Source organism: Taudactylus pleione, unplaced genomic scaffold (genome assembly GCF_031769625.1).
Source record: "Taudactylus pleione unplaced genomic scaffold, aTauple2 ptg000451l, whole genome shotgun sequence".
In the NCBI taxonomy this organism is placed as follows: Eukaryota; Metazoa; Chordata; class Amphibia; order Anura; family Myobatrachidae; genus Taudactylus; species Taudactylus pleione.
Window position 1 is genome coordinate 1680347 of NW_028284853.1, and position 16799 is coordinate 1697145.

At 46.5% G+C, this 16799-nt stretch overlaps 2 protein-coding genes across 2 annotated transcripts in view; one reads left to right on the plus strand and one right to left on the minus strand.

Moving 5' to 3' along the window:
• Nucleotides 1–2: 2 nt before the first annotated feature.
• Nucleotides 3–14077, plus strand: ATPAF2 (ATP synthase mitochondrial F1 complex assembly factor 2). The gene is made up of 9 exons (XM_088448122.1): nucleotides 3–163; nucleotides 8627–8778; nucleotides 8979–9023; nucleotides 9152–9297; nucleotides 10443–10540; nucleotides 12123–12203; nucleotides 12367–12479; nucleotides 12680–12795; nucleotides 13617–14077. The coding sequence occupies exons 2-9, from the start codon at nucleotides 8658–8660 to the stop codon at nucleotides 13752–13754; spliced, it is 858 nt and encodes a 285-aa protein (XP_088304248.1). The 5' UTR covers nucleotides 3–163; nucleotides 8627–8657; the 3' UTR covers nucleotides 13755–14077.
• Nucleotides 14078–14124: 47 nt separating this feature from the next.
• The window catches only part of DRC3 (dynein regulatory complex subunit 3), a 35782-nt gene continuing 33107 nt past the window's right edge, over nucleotides 14125–16799 (minus strand). Inside the window, exon 13 of the mRNA XM_088448124.1 lies at nucleotides 14125–15124. Coding sequence (XP_088304250.1) covers nucleotides 15014–15124 — 111 coding nt within the window. The 3' untranslated portion in view covers nucleotides 14125–15013. The remainder of the gene's footprint in view (nucleotides 15125–16799) is intronic.

Below are 16799 nucleotides of genomic sequence, written 5' to 3' on the forward strand. Positions count from 1 at the left end.
TTGGTGGACTCCCTGAGGGCGGAAGTGATGTAGAAGGACAAGCCAGGGTCAGCAAGATGGCTGCGCCCAGGATGTAACAAGTCAGGCAGCTGGTCTCTGCAGGATGATGCCTAATAGGAGCCTCTGGTCATGTCTGTAATGTGACTCCTCCTTATAGACACAGGTACATGTGTGTGAGAGAGGGTTCCCTATAGTTACCTGCATGTTATAGTATCTTGGCAGAAGCACATGGGGAGTGAAGCTGATGTATGGATGGAGCATACATCATGGCACAGTATATATTTATTTTCAATGTAAATTAAAAAAAAAAAAAAAAACCCTAAAGGAATAGTAAATGCAAGTGAGCACCTAATTCAGTACATACAGTAAGAGGGAGACTACAGAAAATATGGATATTTCAAGTTGAAAACCTATCCATGGACATATCCTTGCATGCAGGGAGGGACTGCCTTGGGGAATTTGCGACCCTCATTTATCCACTTGTGTATTCACTCATTCATTCATACACCCAACCATTCATTCATTCCTGCACTCACTCTCCCTCCTACTCACTCATGCATCTATTTCATTCACTTAGGGAAGAGGTTCCCACCCGCTGCCCTCAGGGCTCCCCAACAGTTCAGGTGTTAGAGATAGCCATGGTTGAACACATGTGGTTAAATTAAATTAACTCAGGTACTAATTCAGTCCCCTGTGCTCAACCATGGATATCTCTAAAACTTGAACTGTTGGGGAGCCTTGAGGGCCGTGGGTGGGAACCTCTAAATTAGGGGGAGATGTACTAAGCTTTGGAGAGCGATAAACTACCAACCAATCAGCTCCTGTCATTTTTCAAACACAGCCTGTGACATGATAGTTAGGAGCTGAGTGGCTGGCACTTTATCTCTCTCCACTTTATCACTTTCCAGAGCTTAGTACATTTCCCCTTTTTTCTGTTCTACCCCTTTTACACATAACCTAAAAACCCTGGTGTTTGCACGTGAATGCGCATTGCTACAGGCTGGCATATGTGTGAAAGGTCCGACCCGGGTTGACAGTCCTGGGTCTGCTACCCTGGGCACTAGCAGGGTTTTTCCTGGGACTTGCAACCCGGGTCGATGTTCCAGGTCAAGTATGAAAGGTGCGACACGGGTCTTGATGACCCGGGTCAAGCCTGAAAGAAATTGATTGGCTGGGGACAGTAGTGCCTGGAGATGACATCATCCACTGAATGCCAGAAGGCCTGGGCCATTACCTTTTTTGTGAAAGGGGTAGCCAGGCTTCAACATGTGCTCAGTGTCCTGGGTCCAAGCCGGGTATTTATATCTGAAAGGGGTATTATCCTCCCACTCAGTAACCCTCCAACTAATTCACTTTTGCATACATTTGTTTATGTCCCACACTTGCTGACGCTCCAGAGAGGCCCTGGCAATATCCCTGATGCCTGGTCAGAATGACCTATAGCTGGCATGATGCAACATGACAACCCAATTTGTGCTGCTGCCATGCTCTGGCCATCGTGGTGTGATGGCACGTTTTGTGTTTTGGACCGAACATTGTGGCGCATGTTGTGTAACAGGTTGGAGGAGCTTGATGATGCAACTCAGATCATTAAGTACCATGTGACCTTACATTACGGAACTCCCCTCCTCTTCCTAAAAAGAGCAAATTATGATTTACTCACTGACATACGCTCCTAGGTATTCACTAAATTATTTATCCACTTACTCCTATGTATTCACTCTTTCATTTATTTGTCCACTCATTCATTCACTGAGCCTCCAGCCATTCTTACTCACCTTTCCACACACAGTTCTGGTCAATATTATCGACACCCTTGAATTTTAAGTATTTTATGTACAACATCTCTTGAAAAAAAAGGAATGTAGTAAAACCGCTTTGGTCTATAGACTCTCATCTTTGGCACATAACGGCTAAGGATAAAACCATAGCAATTTGAAAAAGCAATAGAGGGAAAAGCTATAAAAAGGAAAGATTGCCATGGCACAATTATTGGTACCCTTTTTCAGCAATTCAAATCATTTTTTTTTTTAAAAGAGCTATATTATACTCAAGAGCGATAAGTTAGAAATTATTAGTCACCTGTGATAAATTCTCACTGCTCACATTACTTGAATTAACCTATGAATGATAGTTTTAGTGATTAAAAAGGCAACTTTCTTCTTCAGGATCCATAGGGGATCCACAGGGATACTATGGGGTGGGAGAGATCTGAATGGGTCTCATTGGCCTATTCTGAATCTCATATCCCTAAACAAATTTATTAGAGTGCCCAAATCCGCATAGAAACTCTACGATCAATTGTCCTGGCATTAGAACTTGGGGATTTCATGGTTTCTCTGGACATTCAGGATGCTTACCTGCATGTGCCTATTACTCCAACCCACCAATGGTTTCTACGGTTAGCTGCCTTGCAGCAACATTACCAGTTTCGGGCACTGCCCTTCGATCTGTCAACAGCCCCTTGGGTCTTTACCAAAATAATGGCCGTTATGGCGGCCTACCTCAAGCACCAGGGAGTCAGAATCCTGCCATACTTGGGTGACATATTAATCTTGGCACATTCACCGGTTGTGTTACAACGCCATCTTCAGCTGACCGTGGACTGCCTGCAAACGCACGGCTGGCTCATCAATTGGAAAAAGTCCTCCCTATCTCCGACACAGCGGATGGTACATCTGGAGGCACTTCTGGATTCTCGAGTACAAAGGATCTTTCTGCCAGCTGACAAAATTATGGCACTACACTTGCGTGTGCGCAAATTGATCCACAATCGGAGTGTATCCATTCACTCTGCAATGCAGGTCCTGGGGTCCATGGTATGCAAAGAATGATGTCATAAATTAAAGGCGCTAATCCCAATGAACCGGAAACAGGTGTATAGTTAAAATAACTAGGTTTTATACGTGGATGTCACATAACGATACAAAGGTAATACAACATAAAACAGGATTCAAACAATTGGATCCAATACCGAGGTAGATACATCAAAAACCATAAAGATGTGCAATGAAGTAAAAGTTGACAAACAAGAATGGACATATGTATTGGGGAAAAAAATGTCCAGACAAGCAGAATAAAAAAAGGCCTCTGATGGAGGAGGCTGGGTTCTCCAGAACCAATAGTAGTATTATTAAAACTTTAAAGATGGTGACACACAAATGAAATAGTGACACTTTTAAATAATAAGGTTCTGACACTTTATCAAAGGAATTCCTACCGCACACTGTGATGAGGAGCCGCAGGTGTAAATGTTCCCCTGCACGTGGCTCCTAAGCTTTACCGGTAGTAGGGTGTCTTTCCAGTGATGACCAGTGTCCGGGTAGCACGACTGTGAGGAAGCGTTGGCCTCACCGTCGTGCTACCCGGACACTGGTCATCACTCACGGTGGTAACCGGTCATCATACCTTTCAGGGACGGTGGACAACCCAGGAAAGTCTCCTGCCCATAAACATTCTGGAGCTGCAAACAGTGTACAGAGCGTTCACTCAGGCACAAGACCTTCTCGTGGACAGGCCAGTCCAAATCCAGTCCGACAACGCGACTGCGGTAGCCTACCTCAACCATCAGGGAGACACGCGAAGTCTGTCAGCCATGCGGGAAGTGGGAAACATCCTGGTCTGTGCTGAATGTCAACTCCCAGCAATCTCTGCAGTGTTCATTCCCAGAGTCCTCAATTGGGAAGCGGACTACCTAAGCCGTCAAGACATGCACACCGGATAGTGGGCTCTTCACCTGGATGTCTTTCAACTCCTGGTGGACAATTGGGGCCTACCAGATGTAGCCTCATGGCCTCACGGCGCAACCACAAGGTCCCCAGGCACGGGTCCAGGACCAGAGACCCCTCAGCTGCCTTCGTGGACGCTCTGGTAGTGAGGTGGAACTTCAATCTCGCATACCTCTTTCCTCCATTCTCCCTCCTTCCAAGGGTTCTTAGAAAGTTCAACCAAGAGGGTGGCACAAAGATACTAATAGCCCCAGCCTGGCCCAGGTGACATTGGTTCACTGACCTACGGAGTCTCTCCATAGACACTCCTTTTCCACTTCCTCTATGGCAGGATCAACTAGCACAGGGTCCTTGCCTGCCACCCGGACCTACCTCGTCTGTCTTTGATGGCGTGGCTCTTGAGGAGTCATCCATTTAAGAGCCAAGGGTTTCTCTCGCTCTGTAGTCCAGACGATGCTCAGGGCACATAAGCCTTCCTAAGCCAGCATCTATTACAGAGTTTGGCACTGTTACTTTTTTTTTTTTGTAATCGTTTATTGATCAAAATCGAAAAATACAATGAGTTAGTGGAATAAAGAAATGTCAGTACATAGTAAATTAGTGTAAACATTTAGAGAAATTTCAGCGGAGTAGGAAACATACTACAGGGAAAAATTATGGACCCATAGAAAAAAGCAAGAACAATTACAAACGATGCAATCATAATGGGTCTATGGAATTAACCGGGAAAGGTAGGGACTGGGGTGGAAATGGTGAAGAGGGAGGGGAGGGGAAAAGGTATGGAGGAGCGAGTTGGGGGGGAGGGGAAGAAAAGAAAGGAGAAAAATTTATAACTATAGAAGAGATAATCTAAATGGTATTAAGCAAGACCTGTAAGGGGTGTATTTTGGTAGGAATACCAAGGATTCCAAATGGATTGGAACCTCTGAACAGTGTTCTTCTGTAAACTAGTAAATGTACTCCATTTTCAAAACAAACCATATTCTGTTCAAAAGTTCTTGTCGGCTGGGAGTGTTTGGTACTTTCCAATTACGGGCCAACTGATATTTGGCACTCTTACTTTCAGTAGTGCTCCCCCAGAGGCTATGACCCTACAGTTTTTAGGGTCTCCTGGGTGCTTGCCTTTCTCCTGGCGGGGTTAGACCTCTGCCTCCACCTAGCCTCCCTTAGAGTTCAGGTTTCTGCACTATCAGTCTGGTTCCAGCAAAGGTTTGCTCCCCTGTCTGATGTTAGAACATTCTTTCAAGGCGTTCTCTGCCTTTAACCTCCTTTTTGTCCCTCCGGTGGCTTCGTGGGATTTGTCCTTTGTTCTCCGGGCTCTACAGGCTCCTCCGTTTGAACCTCTGGACTCCGTAGACCTCAGGTTGCTGACAGCAGAGATGCTATATCTCCTCACTATCTCCACTGCCCGCAGGGTATCTGATTTGGCAGCGCTCTCCTGTCGCTCCTCCTTATTGATCTTTCATCCGGACAGAGCTGTCCTCCGTACTCTGGCTGGGTACCTCCCTAAAGTGTTATCCCGGTTCCATTTGAATGAAGTGATTGTGGTTCCGGCCTTCCAGTCCTCGGATCTTTCGCAAGGTGAAGCCTCCTTGGATGTGGATCATACTAATTTCTTTAGGAAATCTGATCCTCTTTGTATTATATGGCTTTCACAAGCGAGGCTTGCCAGCAAATAAACAGACTCTGGCTTGATGGCTCCGCATGACACTCTCAGGCCTACACGCAAGCTGATCTTCCTGTTCCAAACAGGGATACAGCACATGCTACTTGGTCTGTGGGACCCTCGTGGGCAATTCGATGTGGCACTTCTGCTGAAAAATTGTGCAAGGCGGCCACGTGGTCTTCTGTCCACACCTTTCTCAGGTTCTATGCCTTTGATACCTTTGCCTCTCAGGGTGCTTCCTTTGGGCGTCCCCACCCTTAGGGGAAACTTGGACATCCCCATGGTATCCATGTGAATCCCCTATAGACCCTGAAGAAGAAATTAAGTTATGGTGGACTTAATTTTGTTGACTCTATTTCTTGGAAGTCCATAGGGTCCACACGGCGCCTACTCTGACGCACTTGGCCTCATTGGGTATTTTTTCTCTTGACTACCGATTTCCTTATCTTCTGGGAGTGTTTCTTGAGTATACGGTTCTTCCTTCTCCTCTGTCCTGCTCCTGCCTTGGGCTTGTTTACAAAACTGTCTGCCTGTGACTGGAGGCGGGGTATATGTGGAGGAGAACTGATGCATCCTGGCAGCTAAAGCTTTGACTAGCATTCCCACTAGGCTGTTTCAGCGGAGCACCACACCCTGCCTTATTTATGAAGGGCAGAAAGCACCGTGACCTCCAGCGCGGCGCCCCGCTTAGACAGACTGCGGGTTCTGTCTTCACCCGCAGGTCGCAGTGTCCCGCGGGTGGTCAAAACGGCAGCGCAGTGGTCACCGCCGGTGAATGGATGCCGGGCGCATGTTTGGTGCCCGGATTTCTCCAACCACACACACCCCATGGTATCGCTGTGGATCCTATGGACTTTGAAGAAATAGAGTTAACAAAGGTAAGTCTCTACCATAACTCTTAATTTTTACCCCGTTACTTTGTCACAATGGTGAAGACATTATAGCTGAGATCATCGTAAGCGCTATTATCACCAAACACTAGACCTCTAAAGGGTACAGGGCCCTCTCCCAAGGCCTTGGAATCTTTTTTTCAACAGTGTGCAAAGTTGTTACAGAGTTTGATACTCCTCTAACCATGAAGGACCTTCAGGAGGATACGAGAAGAAATCCTTTAGTCAGAGCAAACATCGCGCTGAATTGAATAGCTCCAGGAGCTTCCTCCCGGGGCTATACAGCTTTGCTTTGAATTGAATTGTGGAAAATGTGCTTAAAACACAGATGTGGGAGAAGAGCATTTGTCTGGATTTTATTATGGTCATTGCCACAGGTGTTGTGTTTGCATCTTCACTTTGTAAAGTAACAACACTTTCTGGTGTCAGACCTGGTTACATGAATTTTAGTAGCATTGCGACCGACACAAATATATCGAGGCAAGAATAGCTTTATTGTTGAATTAGAACATTAAATCACCACAATTCCAAGTCGTAGCTATAGCAAAGTGGTGGTGGCGGCGACCATCGCAACCATCGGGCTTGCGACGAGACCCTGCGGTAGGGTCTAGCTGCCGCAAGCCCTGGAGTGCTTTTGGCTCTATCAGAGCCAAAAGCACTCTCACTGACATCACTAGTGATGTCAGTGGGGCCAGCCCCAGACGGTAGGCGTTCCCATGGGAATGCCTCCATCTGGGCAGGCACGCCCACCAATCACCATCGACAGCGCGCCCCCTTTGGTGCGAGACCCATAACGATGGCTTGGCCGTCGTTATTCGGGTCTCGCGCATGCGCACGACGGAGCCGGCTCCCTCGTGCGCATGCGCACTTTGGCAACATCGACCCGCTTGCGAGCGCGTCTGAATCAGGCCCTCTGTCTGCTAATAGTATATACTGATCTGGGACATAAATATGCAGACATTTTGTGCCGGGTGGAGAATATACTGGCCACCTTAGAGCAGATCGGAAATACTGAAAATATGGGGAGAGAATTGGCTTCTTCAGATTTAAGTTCACAATAAATCCACCGTCAGGGATTCAGCCACAATATGGAGCAGCGAGAGGGCAGTCAGGAGAATTTACGTCCCTAAGGTAGAGCTGTGATTTCTAGTTTTGCCATTTTTGTCTTGTACCTTTTAAGTGAGGCTAATGGTGTTTATGTCAGCCAGGAAATTCTCTGTCCCAGCAGTGTCTTACCGGCACACACACTCCTCCCTGTGCTGTATACTGCAGGGAGCATGAGACTTGCTATACTGTAATTGTGTCATGATCAATGAAACTTAAGTGCTGATTCATCCGACATTTACTATAATAGTCTATGATTAGGACATTGCTTCATGTTTCATTTAAAGTATATTTGTCAGCATGAGCATCTATCTCTTCCACATTGCTCTTCCTACCCTCCTCCGTTCACCTTCTCCATCGCTTTTCCCTAAGCTGGGGTTGTGTCTCTCTGCTCTGGTGCTTCTAGCGCACTCAGCTGATACAACAACCCCAAAGCAGAGAGCGACACCCCAGACAGGGAAGAGAAACTGCACAGGTTGTGACTGGGGCAGGGTGTTAGAATGGGGATGCAGTCAGGATACCGGCGGGCGAGATATCCTGACACTTACATCCCGACAGGGGACTAAAGATAGGTGTCGAAATCCCGACGCCTATCATTGGCCCCACTACGGAATCCCGACACCGGACATACCGAAGGTGTCTTGGGGTCTAGCCATGGGGGGGGGGTAGGTTTAGGGACCCCCCGGGAGCATTAGGGTGGAGGCGGGGGGCGTTAGGCTTAGGCACCCCCCCCAAGGGAGGGTTAGGTTTAGGGTGCCGGGAAGGGGGGGGTTAGGTTTAGGCGCTAACGGGGGGAGGTTAGGGTTAGGCACCCCTAAGAGAGGGTTAGGGGGTGGGTTAGGGTACTTGCCTTCAGCTGTCAGGATTTCGACCCACCGGGCTGCCGCTGTCTGTATTTGATCCGGTGGCATTACATACCGATTCCGTTAGAATGAACAATGTATTATTGTTGTATATTGTGATCTGAAAACTGGGTTATACTGTATGTGTGCCTTTTTTTTTTTAATTTAATTTTATTTATTCTATGGGATCTGACCTCTAGAATCGGCTGTTTAGAGGGTATATCAGTGAAGATGATTTAGGCCTGACAGCACAACACATGCTCAAATCAAAATACACACACTTAAAAGTTGCTGTAATGAGAACAGTTGAAAACCCTTACAAAACATTTTGTGACCACCGTGGCGTTTTTGTTTGTTTTTTTACGATTGCTCTCATTGTGATTTGTTTCTTTTTAGTTCCCTGATTTGATAACCAGCATCGGAGAGGATGATGCAAAGTCTTCGTATGATCTCTGCGCGGCAAATGGCGTTGGGCCGGGTTCTGTGTCGTGGAGGGCGTGCGGTGACCACTTCCTTCTCGCAGAAACGCTTCTATGCACCCCCTACTGGTCAGTACAGAGAGCACCGCGCAGCCCCTCTTGCCAAGTAACCTTTTATTTCTTAAGACAAGTCAATTCATATGTAGTTCATAGCAGTGATTTTATACTACATGGTCTTTTCAGGGATTGTGACTAACAGAATTTTGTTAACTTGTGAAGTCATATGGCATTACTCATTATTTCTACATCTCCCTATTCCATTATTGCAGAGAGAAAGAGGTTCTACACCGATGTCGGCATTTGTCACGCAGAAGGTAGGTGACCCGGATCACACATTCTGCATTACTATACACTAAACTGTCTGATCTACAGTGTCTGGATTAAAGGACATATGAGAGAGACATTTACAGAGAGGAGATAAATCGATGTTGTGCCTTTTTAGGTGGCTTTGAAATCAACCTGGATCGCCGGAAGTTAAAGACTCCGCAGGGAAAGGTGCTCACTGTCCCCAGTGAACCTCTCGCACTTGCTGTAGCCACCGAGTGGGACTCTCAACGTGACACCATCAAGTTCTTCACAATGCACCTGGTAAGAATGCGCGGCTATGTCCAAGTGACAAGTTCAGGACAAATCCCCAAAACCTAAGCCGTATGCACTGGTTCTCTAGGCTTGAGCATATAGGGCTTTGATTTGCTTGATACGGATTACTGTGCACTAATATGATATGGGGCATATTTATGAATTTTTTACTGGTAAAGGCCAGAAAATTAGCATTCCTCGTAGGCGCATATTGCAGCAATTTGGAATACATTTTCCGGGCAATGTATCAAGACTTGGGATGCTGGGACACGGCACCTATAGGAGCCTGTGCTGGCGAATGCGGAAAGGTAAAGTGATCGCAGGATCAGACCTACCCAATGCGTATCGCCAGCGATTATCGGATCCCTCTCCCAAAACAGTAAACATAGCAATGTATCACAATGGATACAATGGGCAAAGGTCCTCTAAAGAGGATGTTGGCTAATGGGGCCAAGATCTAAAAAGCCTAATTTATTGGAACTTGGTAAGAACCTATGGGAACTGCAGTTATGAGAGTAAGGAGAGAGCTGCAGATGATATCTGCTGTGAGATACCCCCTTTGCTACATTGGACCAAAAATATGATTGTTCTCTGAAACAGTCGTTTTTTGGAGGACTGACTGTACTTTTGGTCTTACTAAATAGGCCTCTGAAACGCCAGTAGCCAGTCAGATGGTCACTTTATTTTTCAGAAGCATGCTATAAAAATGAGTTAGAACCTGGTTGCTATGGGTAACAGCACACTTATCACAGCCTGTGCACCAGTTTTCATGGCCTTCATGTGAAATATAAATTCCAGGGCGGTAGGGCGCCTGGCGTGAAAACTGGCACCAATGCGTGTGACCGAAAAGGGGGCGTGGATAATCAAAAGCGGTCGTATCCTTAAGGCACACCACCTTTCTGTCACTGCAGGGGGTGTGGCCAGCACTCACTAAAATGCTGGGCAGCCCCAAAGCTCTCTCTGCAGAGTGAAAACATGCCGTAACTTCCCCCTCCCCCTGCCGGACACTGCTGCCTGTAGGGGACAGCAGCCGGTCGTCTGTTTTAGTGGGGCGCCGCCATAAGGGCAGGACGCTATGCAGTCTCATCTCGTATTCCCTGAGTCCCTGGATGATACTGCCGTCCTCTTAATATGATTTATGCTGTTCTCTGCAGACATCACTGTGTAACACAGCCCTGGATAACCCATCTCTAAAGACCAAAGAGCAGCTTATTAAGTCCTCATTGAAGTTTCTGGAAACAGACACCATCTGGTAAGCCCCATCTACACAATCCTATACAGAAGAAGTCTGATATAGGGTTGATATAAAACACAAAGAAAAACCCACAAGTGGAATATAAGAGTTTCTGCATACAGAGGTGTGCTGTGTGCTTGGCACCACAATGACCAGTTTTACCTAATATGACTACCCTGTGCTGCTGCCCCCATTCCCTCCTCACATCATATTACTGCCCCTGTCACATGCAGCCCTGTCCTCACTGACAAATCACTCATCTCCTGATATACTCTGTGCTGTTGGGGACCCTGCTCCTTCCACTATATAACTCTGTCTGTGACTTCCTGCTGCTTCCATTCCCCTCCTCACATCATGTCACTGCCCGTCACATGTAGCCCTGTCCTCACTAACACATCACTCATCTCCTGATATACTCTGCGCTGCTCCTTCTACTATATAACTCTGTGACTTCCTGCTGCCTCCATTCCCCTTGTCACATCATGTCACTGCCCCTGTCACATGTAGCTCTGTCCTCACTGACATATCACTCATCTCCTGATATACTCTGTGCTGCTGGGGACCCTGCTCCTTCCACTATATAACTCTCAGTCTGTGACTTCCTGCTGCCTCCATTCCCCTTGTCACATCATGTCACTGCCCCTGTCACATGTAGCTCTGTCCTCACTGACATATCACTCATCTCCTGATATACTCTGCGCTGCTCCTTCTAATATATAACTCTGTCTGTGGCTTCCTGCCGACTCCATTCCCCTCCTCACATCATGTCACTGCCCCTGTCACATGCAGCTCTGTCCTCACTGACACATCACTCATCTCCTGATATACTCTGTGCTGCTGGGGTCCCTGCCCCTTCTCCTACGTAAATCGGTTTGTGGCTTCCTGTATCTGTGACCTAAATACAATCACACAAATGGACAGGTCATTACTGTTCATTAATCTCTTCTAGGATACGAGTGCACATCACAGACTTGACTACAATGTCAGGCAGAACTTGTACAGTAAATCAGTACACTAAGGGGGAGATGCACCAAAACCTTCTAAAGAGGACAAGTGAGGAAGTTTCCCATAGCAACCTATCAGAATCTACTTATTTCATAGGCTGTACTACATAAATGATATCTAGAAGCTGATTAGTGACTATAGGTAACTTATCTATTTGTCCTCTTGACGCATCTCCCCCCCTGTATCTGGCACATCAGCAGAATTACTTGTCACCTTTTCCTCTCTTACTGTTGGACCATAGCAGTGAGAAACAGACCACAGTACTATGTGGCTATGACAGGAGTTGGTTTTTACTATTGCAGAACTGTCACTAGAGGGTGCTATAGATCACTGTTAAACATTTCAGTTCATTGATTGCATTGGGAGAAACCTCTAGGCCAGTGGTGTCAAACTCTGGCCCTCAAGCTGCAGTTAAACTACACATCCCAGCATGCAGTGCCACAGTTTTGCTATTAGGGCATGCTAAAACTATGGCAGGGAATGCTGGGATATGTAGTCCCACAAAAGCTGAAGGGCCCGAGTTTGACACCACTGCTCTAGGCCAACCATCCATCATAACCAGATAACACAGTGCTCACATATGTCTATTTATCAGCTACAGAGTGGAGGAGCCACCGGGCCTCGTCGAGCTACAGAAAAAGGAGTGGGATCCTATCTTGAACTGGGCAGAGAACCGGTGAGAATACTGCTGTATTTGGAATAATACCAGATCTTTTGTTACCCATGAGATTAGCAAATCTACACACTATAGTATAATACAGATGTTCTGGCAGCATGTGATAACTGGGGGGTATCTGTGGCTACTTACACCATCTGTCTGTTCCCTTTGCTCATTCCAGGTACGGTGTTATGATTGGCTCGTCCACCAGTATTATGGGGCCTGTAATCCCGGAGGAAACCAAAGAGGTGTTTCATCGCCATCTGGCCTCTTACAACTTCTGGGCATTAACAGGTGGGTCAGACTACGTCCTGTGTTGGCGTATATCCATGGCAGAGGGCATGTTTTCTTCAGTAAATGGCTAGCTGGTAGATCTGTGTTACTGGGGCTCTGTGGTGTCACATCGTGAACCGTACATCCAGGACAGCAGTGCCACTTGATAACCTCCAGCAGTGCCACCTTATAACCATTGTGTGATGTTTTCTGTTTCCCAGGCATTGAGTTTATTATCACCCAGCTGAAATCGCTGGTGCTCACTATGGGTCTCCTAGACCGGGTCCTGACAGTGGAGAGAGCTGTGTTTCTCTCCCGCCTGGAGGAGGAGTTTCAGGTACACGGGATTCTGCTTTATCCGTATAAGGGGGCTATTCCAGAGTTGCACACAGGTCTGTTTTAGTATTGGTTTCTATCGCTGCGCATGCTCTGTAGCTAGAGTATGCATCTACGAGCAAATCAGAGTCATACCCAAATCCGTCCCATTTGAGGGTGAGTGGGGCATAACTGGGTGGCAGCGACAGGGGGAGGGACTAAGTTTAGTGAGGGCATGTAGACATGACTGCAGGCTATGCTGAGTTGTTGGTACGCAGAGACCCATCTGATTTCAGATTCATCTCTCACACCAAGCATAGAGCTGGTTGCAAGTGTGCACTGATAATGATGGGGCGGTGTGGGCACATAGATGTGTGCCATAATGTGGCATGCAGGAGAGAATTTAATACAAGGATTGCTCCAGACTTGCGTACAGTTCTGAACGTGCCCCAAAAGTCAACTGCTATGTTGCTCCCCCCTCCACTCCCAACTTGCTACACTTGCAGGACTTTACTTTGTGTCTCATTCCTGAGTGAGGTCACTGCTTACTAGTCAATGATCGTCTTAATATTTATGAATATTGGTTCAGCCGTCAAAATGGCTACCTCATTTGTGTAAAGATTCTGCAGCAAAGCACTTTGGGATCATTTATGTGAGTGCACTTGTATAGGTCGGTCGGTTGGCCGGTCTGTGAATAGATCACTTTACGTCCCAAAGACAAACATTCTCATTGTCCTGCAGATCGAACGCTGCCACCTTGATTATATATTTGTGGGAGACTTCATTGTTTGTATACTGTTAATTGTTGTTTTCCTGTTTTTATGGTGTTTTGGGCTGGTACAGATCCAGCACTGGGGGAGCGTGGAATGGGCTCACAGTTACGATCTGCAGGAGCTACGTTCCCGCACCGCCGCGGGCATCTTGTTTGCGCACCTCTGCTGCTCAAATTCGACTGTTAAACGCAAGCTGTTACAGGACTGACGCTCGAGACCCCGTTTGCAATGCTCCAGATGGAGACCTCCGGCCACACAAGCAAACTGACATTGGCTGTCGCACCTCACGGCCCGCATATGGTGGCATGGATTAAAATGATTGGAGAGTGAACAAAACTCACATTAAAAAAAAGACAATTTTACAGTGGGGGGCAGCCATTTTGTAGCATTAACCCATGTACATGAGACTGTTTCTGTGATGTCACTGGTGCCTTGTGATCTGTTATCCTGCGTGGATATGAATATTAGTTCAGTCCACAAAATGGCTGCCTCATAGGCAATTGCTCTTTAATAAATACCACATAAACGTTAGAGCTTTTTTTTTTTTTTTAGGTAATAAGTAAAATCGGTTCCAAATATAACAAAAATATCCATTTTATTTATTTGCGAAAAACAAATAACAGAAATTAGCAATAATAAATAAAATTAAAAAATGGAGTCTGAGTGTGTTGATATACGTATTGTTACGTATGACTTCATTTGTTACCCCAAGATATTCCTTGTACAAATCTCATCCGCAGTGATAGATGAGGCTCTTTCCATTTAATCACAATACATTTTACTCCAAATTGTAGTGCCCTAGGGACTTTGGTTGCTCTAGTACAATTGTTTTAATAAGGACACACTGAGGGATGTTTTCTAACATTACTCACTAGTACAAATCTACAGTAAAAGCTTACCCACCAAACAGACGTAGGCTTAAATATATCACGTGCAAGTTAGACAATGATAACAACTTTCTGATTGGCTGTTAGAGTTTTACTGCAGGTTTTAAATAACCTTGACTGAGTTCTTCAAATACAGAACTTGATCTTCTTGACCAAGACACAATATTGTATAGGTACGTATGATTTATTCATGAACATTTTATCTTAAGTGGGCTCGAAACCATATAAACTGAAATAACTTTGTATTCTTAGAAGAAGTCACCAATATATGCAATGAGAAGACCTCTATACTTAGATTTAAATTAGCAGGTCTTCCACCATTCGTGGTGAGGCAGGAAGACTGGGAATTGCAGAAACTCCCTGCCCTCACACTAGGAATACGATACTAGGATCCCAGACTGAAGCAGACTGGTCCTGTACTTCCTTCTACCAAATCTTAACATAAGCACTGGCTACATTGTGCAATCAGCAGGGGAACATTGAGGGTCCCTCACTTTTTACTAGTCTACACAAGGGGGGGGGGGTTTCTAGGTGCACATCAGTTAGCTGTAAGAACCTCTTCAGTTGGCCAGTGAGAGTGTCACATCGGCTCATGGACATCAAGGTTATCCAGCTCATCCCGCAAGTGATCAATGTATGTGTTGATCTCGGCGACTCTCTTGCGATTCCGCTGAAGTTCTTCTCTCTGAACCTGTCCAGGAATTGATTATATGCTTTTTTTTTTTTTTTAGGAATCACATTTTTTTTTTTCCCAACCATAAAGCTTACCTGAGCTACAACTTCTGAGGTTTCTGTGGGTGGGGGGTCGTACAAATGCAACTTTCTCTCTCTCTACAGCTCTCCATCAGCGGAAAAAAAATTGTGCTGTTATCGGCAGTGTGTGCAGCGTAGCACAGAGTGTAGATAGAGCCCTGCTCATGGAAACTCACAGTACAGAGGGAGAGGGCAATACAAGGACAATGGGAACTAGTAGCACTTATTGGAAATGGGACTGTAGCTGGTGAAACACCCAAGGAAAGCAGTAACAGCTGTTGGAAGGATATAGTGAAGATCCTGGGTTTTCAAAGAATGTTTTATACTGTTGAGAGATGGTGAAAGAGTCTCGCCAGGCCAGGTAGGGATACGTTTTTGTGGAGAAAACGATCCGCACCCTCTCATTGAAGGTACTCTTAAGAGTTGCTGCCTTTTAAAGGAGGAAGATGGTTTCAGTACCTCTTGTGACTGTACAAAAATAATGAATGCTCCTTTGTGGCGCAGGTTCTACCAATAGAATACTCTGCACCATTTTTTATGAATGGCTTAAAAGTACATCACAGTGTGTTTAAACAAAGGTGGAAATGTAAGCGGTGTCTTACATAGAGAAGAATTAAAGCATAAACTAGTTACGCGTTTCATGGGTACGCTGGCTGCTTCTTCAGACTTGTCTATGGCAAGCCGGCAGATTTTCGTTATCCGAATGATCAGACTGACTCTCTCATCATTCTGACGAGAAGCTGCAGGTCACAGAACAGTAAGCCGCCGCTCTGACGTAACACATTTTATTAACTGTGGGCCCTATTCTATAGACCAGTGGTTCTCAAACTCCGTCCTTTAGGACCCCACACAGATCACGTTTTCCAGGTCTCCTGGTAGGTGCACAGGTGTATTCATTACTCAGTGACACATTTTAAAAGATCCACAGGTGGCGGTAATTACTTAATTTGTGATTATGTGAGGAGACCTGTAAAACATGCACTGTTTGGGGTCCTGAGGACAGAGTTTGAGAATTTGTGCATTAGAGGATGCGGATACGCTTCCTCACGCAGTTTCCCGATTATTGGTAATCTACGCATGTGCAGAACGGGTCCTGCGAGAGTGCACTCAGGCCTCCCTTATGCCTCTGCCTTACTGACAGGCCGAGGCGTTTGGGGGGGGCGAGGACAGCCTGCATTTCCTAGAAACGGGGGTGCATCACGTTTTCCGGGAGAGACAAAGCCAGCGTCTGCATCCATAGACGCAGACTTCCTGACCTAGTGTTCACTCTATGTCCGACGGCAGGCAGGTTGCTGGACCTAGAGCAAGGGCACTTCTGCTCGCGCGCCCGAAAAGATCGGCGTGGTCAAGGAAAGAAGCGCCTCCTTTTCGTCACTCTTGGGGGCGTCCCCGGCACTTACGGACAGGCCGGGCAGCCCCCAAGCGCCGCGGTGTAGGGCATGGATGCTGGACGCAAGAGCCCGGCATCCATTCACCAGCAGTGACCGCTGCTCTGCCGTTTTCGCCACCCGCGGGACACTGCGTCCCACGGGTGGAGGACTGAACCCGCAGGCTGTTTCAGCGGGGCGCTGTGCTGGAGGGCAGGGTGCTTTCTGCCCTTCAGAAACAGGGCA